Source organism: Triticum urartu, chromosome 2A, assembly GCF_056163025.1.
Source record: "Triticum urartu cultivar PI428250 chromosome 2A, HENAU_Tu73, whole genome shotgun sequence".
NCBI classification, from domain to species: domain Eukaryota; kingdom Viridiplantae; phylum Streptophyta; class Magnoliopsida; order Poales; family Poaceae; genus Triticum; species Triticum urartu.
In genome coordinates this window covers 74,005,851-74,017,143 of record NC_141874.1, presented here as the reverse complement: position 1 = coordinate 74,017,143, position 11,293 = coordinate 74,005,851, and the positions used below count along the sequence as shown (strand labels likewise).

The following is an 11,293-nucleotide window of genomic DNA, read 5'->3' as shown; positions in this document are numbered from 1 at the left end:
TCGAAGTAACCATGCGCCCTTGACTTGATCAAATGTATGTTTGCTAATTTATTTTTGAAGTGTGTTTGCTCCTACTATCTTATTATTCCTTAGCTAATTATGTTTTGGAATCCGGTGGATGCAAAGGAATTTCACCATAAGAAGGTGCTAACCTTTTGACAGGGAAAACATAAATAAAAATGAAATGGCTATTCTGAGATTTCTTAACAGGTTCCAAAGTGACAGACATTGCTAAATCAGATTACATACTATTCATAAAGATAACCCTCCATTGCATTATACCTATTAAGACTTAAGATGAAACACTTCATTGAATGCATTTTTCTGATATTGTTCTGCGGAAATGCACGAGCATTCTGCTAGAGGATGTAGACATAATCATGTACTCCCTCTGTCTGGAATTACTTGTCGCAAAAATGAATAAAAATGGATGTATTTAGAACTAAAATATGTCTAGATATATCCATTTATCTGACAAGTAATTCCCGATAGAGAGAGTATTATATTATCCTTAGTATGAACGTGTTTCTAAATAGTTTTTCTTGCTCAGACATGTGTTAGATTCAACACGACATCTCTAAAGTTTTGCGTGAAGCAAGATATTCAGATGTCGACAACACTTTTTGATAGCTGGGGGAGGGGTATGAGATGTGGAAAACGCCCCAACGACCGGCTAGCCGTGTGGGAGAGCATGACACGATTGGCTGTGCGAAAAGAGAGTTAGAGAAGTTGCTATATTTTTCTTATTTATCATCTTCAATTAAAAAGAAAGGAGCGACTATTTATGTGATGAAATTAATATCACATAACTTAACAAGTCAATTTGAGAGGATAGACCAAAAGGTTATGTATAAATGAGCTAAGTATTTTATAGCTCTTGGAATGCCCAACAACATATATCATATATATTTTTCATGGTAATGCACGGCATTTAACTAGGAGACATTTTATCTGCCTTATTGGCTGGGGGCGTCATTGACAACACATGCCTCCTCCTTTTGATTGCGGTGGTGAATCAACATGAACATGTGGGGTGGGGATGAGGGTAGAGAGCAGGGCAGCTGGCGGGGAACTTCTCCTTGACGGTCCGTGGGGAAGTACGGTGTGAAGAAGAGAGGGCACCATGGCGAAGGTGTGGTGGGAGTCATCCGGTTTGAAAGGAGAGGGCTCCAACGAGAAATGTCCCGCTATGGTGAGAAATCGAGGGAAGGGGAGGGTCCGACAGGCAGAAAAAGGGAAGCGTGCCTCGTGGGGTGGAGTTTTTGTGTTGGGTCCATGTATTGGAAATAACATGATGGATAGTCCGTACAACCACATTTCTTTCCCACACATAGTCTAAATTTGGAGCAGCCGGACAATACCAATTGAACTTCGAGGAGCCAGCTGGGTGTGCATACATGCCCAGACATATGAGGAAAAAATTAGCTTCGATCGTAGAGACAATCTTAATCATTTGTTTCATTCATATATATGCATTGTGTCTTTTTAAAAATAATAATATACATTGTAGCCCGTAGCAACGCACGGACATTCTAATAGTAGGCCTGAAAGCCCACTTGCACTGATATTTCAGTACCACCAGATCCCGGTGTCCAATGTCAAACTCATCGCTGCCCTCAACTCACTGACTGAACTGTGGGCCCGGGGAAACACTGCACCGGCATTTCCCGGCCGCCCACCAGTCTGCAGTAAAGCCTCACGTCACAGCCGTACACGTCGGCCTTAACCGGTACCGCCGCTACACACACAAGCGAGAATCTCTCCACTTCACTAGCAGGTGGGCCCAAAAATTGCAGTGAACAGCTCGGTCCACTTGTCAGCGACATGCTCCGGGAGCGAGCTCGAACTCACCGCGTCGCCGTGGCACCGGCGGAGGGTCGTCTCCGCCGGAAATTAAAATCCGCAGAGCAACGAGAGGGGAGGAAAGAAAGGAGCACGAGGCGTAAAAAAGCCCAGGCGCTCCCCTCCCCCCACCCCCACGCGTACAAACGGCTGCCAGCTCCACGCGAGCCACCACCCTCCCGCCCCGCCCCGCCCCCAAAACCCTAGCTAGCCCCCGCCTCTCCCCCGCCGCGGCGCTCGGAACCGCGCCGGGATCCAGGAATGGCGTCGGCGGACATGTTCCCCAACGTCTCCTTCTCCGACGTCAACGCCGCCGCCTCGCAGGAGGCCGCCGGGAAGGCCGTGTTCGGCCTGGACCCCGCCACCGGGGCGGTGCGCCTCAGTCTCGTCAGGCCCGGCGCGGAGCAGGCGTTCCAGATCGACCTCTCCGACGCGCAGGTACGAGCCGTGGTCTCCGTGATTTGGGGAGGAGTGGTGCGGCGGGAGTGGTCTGGGTGCGGCTGGGCTCGAATTCGTGTGGTTCTGAGGGGCGCGTGCCGTTGCTGCGGGTTCGGATGAGTAATGTTTCTGGTTCTGCAGATATTCAAGCTGGGGCCGATGGAGTGGCTCTGCGTGAGCGGCGAGACCGAGGCCAAGGCTGGCGTGGAAGAGGTACTCTTCAGTTGCTCCGTTGGGTTCTAGTTAGTTTCGTGCCTCTGTTGGATGTACGGTGTACCCCAGTTGAAAATGTGTCGTGCTAGCTTCGCCCAGTTTTCTGTTTAAGGATTGGTTATTGCAGGGTAGATGATATCGAGGTAGGGAATCAATCAATTTCCCCTAGAAATTCTCGAGTGGTGATTTGGTGAATTTTGAAAATATTAGTTCTGTATCATGGCACGAATAATGCAGATTCCATGGTATTTTGTATTCCGTGACACACTATTTTTGGCACGTTTTATGCTAATAGTAATAGTGACTTGATCAATAGTAGATGAAATTGTAGTATGATCTAAGCATGGCTCTTCTAAATGCACTTTAACGTAGCTTCAAATTTGTATAAAAAAGCAACAAATCTCGACACCTTTTTCTGTTTGCAAAGGATTGTGGTGCTAGCTATTCTGGAGTAGAGCCTAATAAAACTCTGAATACTTTGTCTTGATTTGGTGTAAAGATGGATCCCGTGCCATGTAACACTTCTCTGTTGCCACCCTCTTGATACCTCGCTAAATTTCCTCCACGTGGGCTAGTGTTGAAGTTCTATGAATATTTGTTAATAATTTTCTGGCCCTGTATATTGGAACTTTCTTGTAGTACATATGAAATGGCTTCATGTTAACTCTCAGTTCTTTGAGGCAGAAATTGTTTTCAAGAGCAATTAAGGTTGTTCTTAGGACAGAAGCTGAGAGCAAAGCCTTCTCTCTAGCTTTTCAACGATGGAAACAACAAACTATTAGTGGAAAAGCTGGTTTGTCCTTTCATTTCTCCTTTCATTTCTTGTTTCTGATAATTTAAGTAGTATATTTGTTGCATTATCTTGGAGTATTTCTCTTAATGTTAGTTTGTATTAGAGTCTCATGCATGCCATCAGCTCCATCTGCAGTATATAAACAGTCAATAGTGACCCTCAAATACAAGACAAGTTCCTTTTCTTTTACATTCTAGCTACCACTGCAGTTTGACACATTATTCTAACACTAGCTGAACGATGCCATCTCCCTCCCCTGCCTTTGGTAGGCACATTTAGAACTAGCACATTTTAATGCTTTATGAATGCATGTAAAACATGCATGATGAATTCACTAAAAGTATGTACATCTTTGGTATATCTTGTTTCTGTGTGGCACTGGCACCTGAGAAATAGCCGTGACTTGTTCATCGAATAACTTACACCAGAAATGATGCCACAAATTCAATTTTTCCTTTCTCTTTGGTGGAAAAATAACCATAGCTTCTTAGCATGTCTAACATATTGCTGGTTATCTGACAGGTGAATCATTGGAGAATGGATCAATAGTGGCTTGCAAAAGTAAATTTGATACAAAAATTGAGGCATCATCAGCACAGATGTATTTCCACTACTATGGCCAGCTATTACATCAGCAAAATATGTTGCAAGATTTTGTGAGGACAGGTCAATATCTCTACCTGACGTTAAATACTCAACTAAATTTACACTGTGTATGAAGTTTGAGAAATGTTTACCTTTTTTGAACTAAAATTTTCAGTTATTTGATTCAGTTATCAACATGACATTAAACTCGTCTTCTGCATATATATAATAAGTGCATTTTCTTTCGCTCCAGGAACATACTATGCTGCTGTAATGGAAAACCGGGCCGACTTCGAGGGTAAAGTTGTGGTTGACGTTGGAGCTGGTAGCGGTATTCTTTCGTTATTTGCTGCACAGGTGCGCTCGAAGCTTCTTCATTGGTTCTTTGACTTTTGTCATTTTGTGTCTGATAACATAACAGGTGCTGTTTGTCATGTAAATGTCAGGCTGGTGCCAAACATGTCTATGCAGTTGAGGCATCTGAAATGGTTGAACATGCCCAACGGCTTATTTCTGGGAACCCATCGTTTGGGCAACGAATCACGGTTTGTTTTATATGAGTTGGATTCAATATGTTCCTTTTCAGTCTTTCCTTTGACTCTACTGAAACTGCACATCCCCCTCTTCTAAATAGATCATCAAAGGCAAAGTCGAGGAAGTTGAACTTCCAGAAAAAGCTGATATACTGATTTCTGAGCCTATGGGTATGGTTCTCAGCTAATTTTCTGGACGGTTCTATCCTTTTGTGCTTTGTCTATCTGTATGCATACCAATTAGTATATATTTTTAGCAATGTTCAATGCACACCTGTTGATATATTGAGAAGTGAGAACTCCTGTGTTTGTCTCAGCCCTTGGTAGCTCTAAACGACACATACTAGAGTACATTATAAACTGCTCCAAAGTGTAATGGTTATAACCTGTGGACTATTTTTGAAGACAAGGTCCTGCTGTATGTTTGATTCAGCAGTTTATTGTAGCATGGTTGAAATTTCAGGTCCAAAGTACTGTAATTTGAGTATTTGACACATAGCACTAGCAGCTTCGCATAGTTGTCATAGCAGGATCACACCTTAACAATTTGCATACTGCTAGCATTCTGAAGTTAGAAATTTGGAATACTAATTCAAAAGTTGATAGGCCCTTAGAATGATTAAATGTCTCCAGAGAATCAGGTATCACGTTTTGATCTAGCCCATTTTCTAGTGCAGGTTTTTGGTTTGTCTGTATGTTTTTGTTCAAAATGTGTTTGTGTTCCAACATTCACTTGTGCGCTCATTATTTTGAGGAATAATAAAATCATTATTTAGTTTATTTTCTGAAATTTGTATTTATGATTTATTATCATAATGTTTTGTAGGAACCCTTTTGGTGAATGAAAGAATGCTGGAGTCCTATGTCATAGCTAGGGACAGATTCCTTGCTCCAGATGGTAAAATGTTTCCAACAACTGGAAGGTGTGTTTCTTATGATTAACTCTGGATCATAATTACTTTTGGCATCTGTCTCCACTTCTCAGTTATTCTGTGTATGGTTATATATTTTCCAATTGAATCATTATTATCCTGTGCTCTTAATCAATTGTTCTTTAGCATTTCTTCTTTTCTTCATGCATGTGCCTGGCTTTTTTCTCCTTGAAAAAGGGGCACTTGCATTAGTTAATCATCCTTAGTAGCCTCCCTCATGGACAGCCCAGTCTTTCGGGCTCGGTCCACAGGCCTGAACTAAAACCTGACATGAATAATGAAATAAACTAATAGTGCTCAGAAATATAATGCTGAAATGGCCGGGCCAGGTTCGAGGCCCACAAAATATTGCTATGACGCCTGCCTTGCTAAAAGATTGAAGCTATAAAACGCGTTTGTGAGTTTTTGAGAAAATTTATCTGTTATATGATCAAAGAAAAATACCAGATGATGACAGTGCATTTTACATGTTCTTATAGCAAGGGATCCACCACCTATCTTGGTATATAGTCATATCATGTAACTCTGGCTAGTGCTTTGGTTCATAAGGCTGTGCTTTGTGCGACTGCATGGTTGTAACTTGGAAAATTGTTTTGGACCTTGTACACAGAATGGATGTGTTGGCAATGTTGTAAATCCATGTTGACAATACCAACAATTTATCAGCAAATAAAGAACAGGTCACACTGTATAGGCAGTCAGTTTGATAACATCTGTATTCTGGAATTGTCATACACCAATAGAACATCATATCAGAATGATGTCATTTGAAAGTTCAGAGTCATATTTTTGTGATGGATTGGAATATGTTTAAACTTTGTGCAATACTGATGTTAAATGGGTTTACAAGCAGTTTGGCTCTGCCTGAAATGTCGTAAACAACGAGCTTGCATGTATGGTTCTATAAATCATTTAAAAGTTACTCATTGCTGCTTGACTTCTTGAACATTTTCTAGGATTCATATGGCTCCATTTTCCGATGAATACCTCTATGTTGAAATGGCAAACAAGGTACTGTCATTTGCTAAACCCTACATTCTTATTATCCGGTGTTTTCTGTGGTTTTATTAATCCCACTGTATCATTTTGGTGAATTATAATAAAGCATAGTTACTGGATTTGGTGGTGTATTCGCTTCCGTGTTCTTGTTATGCGTGATATAAGATAGAACGGAACATGATATGAGGCTTCTGTGCTCAGTCATTTGTATCTATGAGATTGGTGGTTCGTTGATTTAGCTTCAAGTCCAGTCCTTCATCGGTGGATATCTTTAGCATATATAAACTGTAAAGTAGAGAGGAATGTGTGAATCCATCTCTGTTTAAAGCAACCAGCCAATCACAGGAATCCCAAGCATGTCCGACACTAAATTGTTTACAATTGAAAATCCGAAGTGTGTCCATAATTTCTGTAAATGGCATTGTTTCTTAATTTTTTTGTAAAGTTGAGCATTCATCCTTTTTGTCCTCCTGTCCTAAATGCAAAAATGGTTCTCTGCCTTTTGAACTCCCTTGTCGTCCTACCTGTCACCCAGTCAATTTTTCACTTTCTTTTCTTCATATACGCCTTTCCTAGTAATGTCATTCTACTAGCTGATTTACCTCTCCTATGCATAATTCAGCACGACTACTCCCAAGCTTAACTAGTCCTTAGTTTGTTCCAAGCATGAGGTGCATGGTACACTCATGTGAGGTTAAAAATTAATCTTTACGAGAATGCATGAGTAAATGAATGCATAAGGGGCAATATAGTCTTTTTCATTTGGTGCCTTGGTGGAAGTGCGGAAATTCAGGATATCAAGTAATGTGAAATGGAGGGAGTATTTAAGACCTCAAAAATGACAAGAATCTAATCAGGACGGTCGCAGCTTAAAAATGCAAACTAATATAAAAAGCAGCACAGTTGTTGTGTAATGGTACTCCCTCTGTTTGGAAATGTTAGATGTCGCGCTTTTGGAGATTTAACATTCATCAACAATTAGTTCAACAATATGTAGATCACATGATACAGAAGTTATACCGTTGGATTCATTTTCATCGTTTCCAACAGTAACAGTTTTCTAGACACTTTTGGTTCGTTTTCACCGCTCTTTCCAACGGTATTAATTTTACATCACATACGTATATTGGTTGAACTAATTGTTGGTGAAAGATAAATCTTGGAAAGCGTGGGCATTCCAAACTGGTGGAGTGCTAACTACCATCTCTGCAGGATTTGCTTTGCGTTTATCTTTTTACTGAAAAGAGTAATCCAGGTCTCTCTGAGTTCTGCATTCTTATCTTGAGTTTTGGTGTACTTTGCAGTCTCTCTTCTGGCAGCAGCATAACTTCTTTGGTGTTGATCTTACACCCTTGCATGGCTCAGCGTTTGACGGATACTTTTCACAGGTGCACACTACTTGATCTTACTAGTTAGCATTTTGCATTTCACTGCAGCTAGCCATGGTAAATTGATTGCTAAATGCGTGTTTTCATGTTGTCTGTAATTTTTTTTTTAGCTACCTCTGTAAGCATGTTTCTTCCCGCACCATACTTTAGACTGGAATTGCATTGACACTCAGTGTCACTAGTAAATACTTATTTGAGCCGTTTGTAGTTGATCGTTGGTTTTGCTTTCATCATGGATAATCAGGTGCTTCAGCTTCTTGCCTCATGTTTTGTTGAAAAGAACCTACTATTCTCCAATATATTTGTATTTAGACACTTAGTATAGTAAGAATGGAATACCCGTAACAAGTTGATCTGTGAAATGTTTTGCTTTCTGTTTCCGACTAGCTAATTGATAAAATTAATCGTAATCTGTTTCTCATGGATCTCGTAGGTTATCTGGCCGTGATCCGATCTTACCAGTTAATTGCTAAAATTACTCGTGCTTTATTTCTTATGGATTTCGCAAGTTACCGTACTGAGATGAACACTCTGGCTATTTCTTTCATGATTCCTGCTCGGTTCTGATGCGGTTGAAGGCTTGAAGCATGCCATTATTATATTTTTGCTACTTTGGTACTTTGTATATGGCCCAAGAATGAGTGCTATTGTTCTGAGCGACTGTTTCTTATTGTCGAATCTAAATGTGTTTGTAATTCTCATGTAGCCCGTGGTGGATGCATTTGATCCAAGATTGTTGGTTTCTCAATCTACGTATCATACACTTGATTTCACTACCATGAAGGTGAGATACATTGAGATGATATTGAAGTTAATTGCATTTTTTGTGGAAGTTATTGTTTGTACAAAATGTGGCATCATCGTATTTCATTTTCAGGAAGAGGACCTTTACGAGATTGATATTCCCCTGAGTTTTGTATCCTCTGTTGGTACTAGGGTGCATGGGCTAGCCTGTTGGTTTGATGTGCTGTTCAACGGGAGGTCAGTATATTTTGATCTGTTAGTATTATTTTTCTGGGTGCTGTATTGCATTAATAGTTCTGTATTCAATCCCTTTATTCATTACCCTGGTATTAAAAATCTGGTATGTTTAATGTAGCACTGTGCAAAGATGGCTTACCACTGCTCCTGGCTCCCCTACGACTCACTGGTACCAGTTGCGATGTGTACTTGCACAGCCATTATATGTCATGGCTGGCCAAGAAATAACCGGCCGCCTGCATTTGGTGGCCCACAGTGCGCAAAGCTACACAATATACTTAACAATGTCAGGTTGGACACCCTTTTATTCTTTTTTTACTACTAGTAGTCAAATCAATTGGTCTTGAATTTATGAAGCTCATCGTTCCTGTGGTCTTCTGATTCTTACTGGAAGCCAAAATGTGGGGTGTGGGTGCGGACCCAGGCGGCATCCTGCAGACATCCACTGCCAAGCTCGAACTCAAGGAGCCTTACTACAGGCTGTCTCAACCACAAGCTTATATGCCACAAGACCAACAGCAGCCACCGTTGTCATCTTTGCAGGCGCAAGTAAGTTGTTCGCAAATAGTTTTCAACAGTTATCTTCACATTGTATACTGTGATCGTACATCTCTGTTTATGACGGAACATCGACAACACTAGAAATACCACCATATGGTTATTCCCTGCCAAGGCACATGACCCTGCATTGTTCTAGTTTTGCTTCTATGGATAATACCTTTGTATGAGTCCCCATGCTTTCAGGATTGTTTTGTTTCCACGTAACAACCTTCACAATCACATTTCTTTTGTTTTACTGCACCTAACATGTGTACTGTACACAGGGATCTGGGCAGCAGATGCAAGATGGTCTCAGCCCTGGCATCACTGTAGATCAGGAGAGGGACTCCGCAGCCTTCACTTGACAGGTCTGAAAGCTGTGCCGCATGCTTTGCTTCCTGCAACGAGAGCTCAGGTCTGTACAACAACGAGAGCTGCCAATGGCTAACATTGCGTCCAGTTGCGGTAGGAGATCATCATGTCCGAGTTGTGCAGCTAAACGTGCTCGTCCCTGCCCCGCTATTTGATGTCAGAAAACAATAATAGTGATCGAACCGCAAGTCGAAGCTAGAAGACATCTAACAGAGAAGAGGGTTGTACGTTCTTATGTATAATTCTACAAATTGATTGTTGCGCGTGGGAGTAGAATATTGATAGAATGATAGTCATCATTGTTGTCCGCTTGCTCAAACTTAATAACAAGTAAAAGGTGAGCCCAGTTTTCTCCGTTAATAACTTCTAACTGGTCCGGTTTAGCTTCCCAGACTGCTGTTTTTATGCTGCATTGTGCTTGGTTCAATTTTTTGGGTCTAGTTTGAAGAGAAGTTTAATGCTAGATGGTGCACATGCTTCGCTTGCGGCGGACCCAAGAGCCAAGATGAAGGGATCATTCCTTTCGCCCATGGATCTTGCCAACATTCCCCGCTAAAAAGGATCTTTGCTAACATCAGTCAACTGTCCGGCACAATCTGGCAATGCCAGCTGCAGATAGGGGTTGGCTTTGGCGGTTACTGTTGCACAATCTGCTGCAACCAGTTAATTAGTGGAAACAATCACGACATGTCGATTGTTACCTTTCTGTTTCGGGGTCTACAGTGTGGCGAAGATCTTGTTCCAGCCCGTAGGGGCCGTAGGGCGGGAGATCCAATGCGACGCCGCGCGCAGGGGCTGCGTGAAAGTGGTGAAGACCCGACACATCACACACGTGAAGTGCGCGGTGGCGCAGTGTGATGATCACACGAGCGCATCAACGTGCCGGTGACGGAACTTCCTTCCTTCGTATGGTTCGGTCTACCGAGGCGTTTGATTTCCCTGGCACGAGGAATGAACCGCCCTTTGGTGCTCAAAAACAAGACGACGCTGCTCAACCACCGTGACAAGAAGTGTTCGTACACTGATCAAAAAGAAGTGTTCGTACATCATTCATGTGAAAATAGTGTCCCTGCAGAATTCGCAGCTTACTTTTCAGGCAAAGCCGCATTATCCAATAAACGAAAGCTGACGGTGGACGGCCCATATCATCGCACCCAAACCCCAACAAACACACACACTTCCAGAAGGCGAAGGTCTACAAATATCACACAGCGGGAACATATCTAGTGATACCAATCATCACATGATACCATATCTCAAAACTCAAAATTTGTGTTCCAAATTTTTTTGAAAAAAATTATGAATGTTCATAAGACATGTGTCTATCACCCCTAAAAATTTCAAATCCAAATCCGGAATATATATTAAGAAACAAGAAAGACAAATCTACATGTGAATAGTGCCATATTTGCTTCTGTCTTTTGTGACACTATTCATGCAGAATTTGTCTTTTTTATTGGGTCTATCTAGGTCTTAGTCGACTCAGTCAGATGACATCATCTAATAATAGCCCAGCCCATTTTTTATTTCTCATTTAGTCTGCTACTTTTCTAGTATTGTTGGGCCGGCCCTGCTATTGCGTCTAATGCCTTTGTCAGTTTCTCACGTTGCTCTGTGCCTTTAGGCCAGCGTTTTTTTGAGTCCATCGAGAGTTTCTGGAGATGCTGCTCGTTCTGG

The 11,293-nt window shown here is 41.8% G+C and overlaps 1 protein-coding gene across 1 annotated transcript; it reads left to right on the top strand.

Annotated features, from left to right (window-relative positions):
* Positions 1-2,001: 2,001 nt before the first annotated feature.
* On the top strand, positions 2,002-9,999 carry LOC125535731 (putative histone-arginine methyltransferase CARM1). The gene is made up of 15 exons (XM_048698796.2): positions 2,002-2,280; positions 2,422-2,493; positions 3,178-3,286; positions 3,809-3,952; positions 4,125-4,228; positions 4,318-4,416; positions 4,506-4,575; positions 5,231-5,327; positions 6,293-6,347; positions 7,640-7,723; positions 8,430-8,507; positions 8,601-8,704; positions 8,823-8,995; positions 9,099-9,253; positions 9,529-9,999. The coding sequence occupies exons 1-15, from the start codon at positions 2,104-2,106 to the stop codon at positions 9,607-9,609; spliced, it is 1,602 nt and encodes a 533-aa protein (XP_048554753.1). The 5' UTR covers positions 2,002-2,103; the 3' UTR covers positions 9,610-9,999.
* Positions 10,000-11,293: the final 1,294 nt, after the last annotated feature.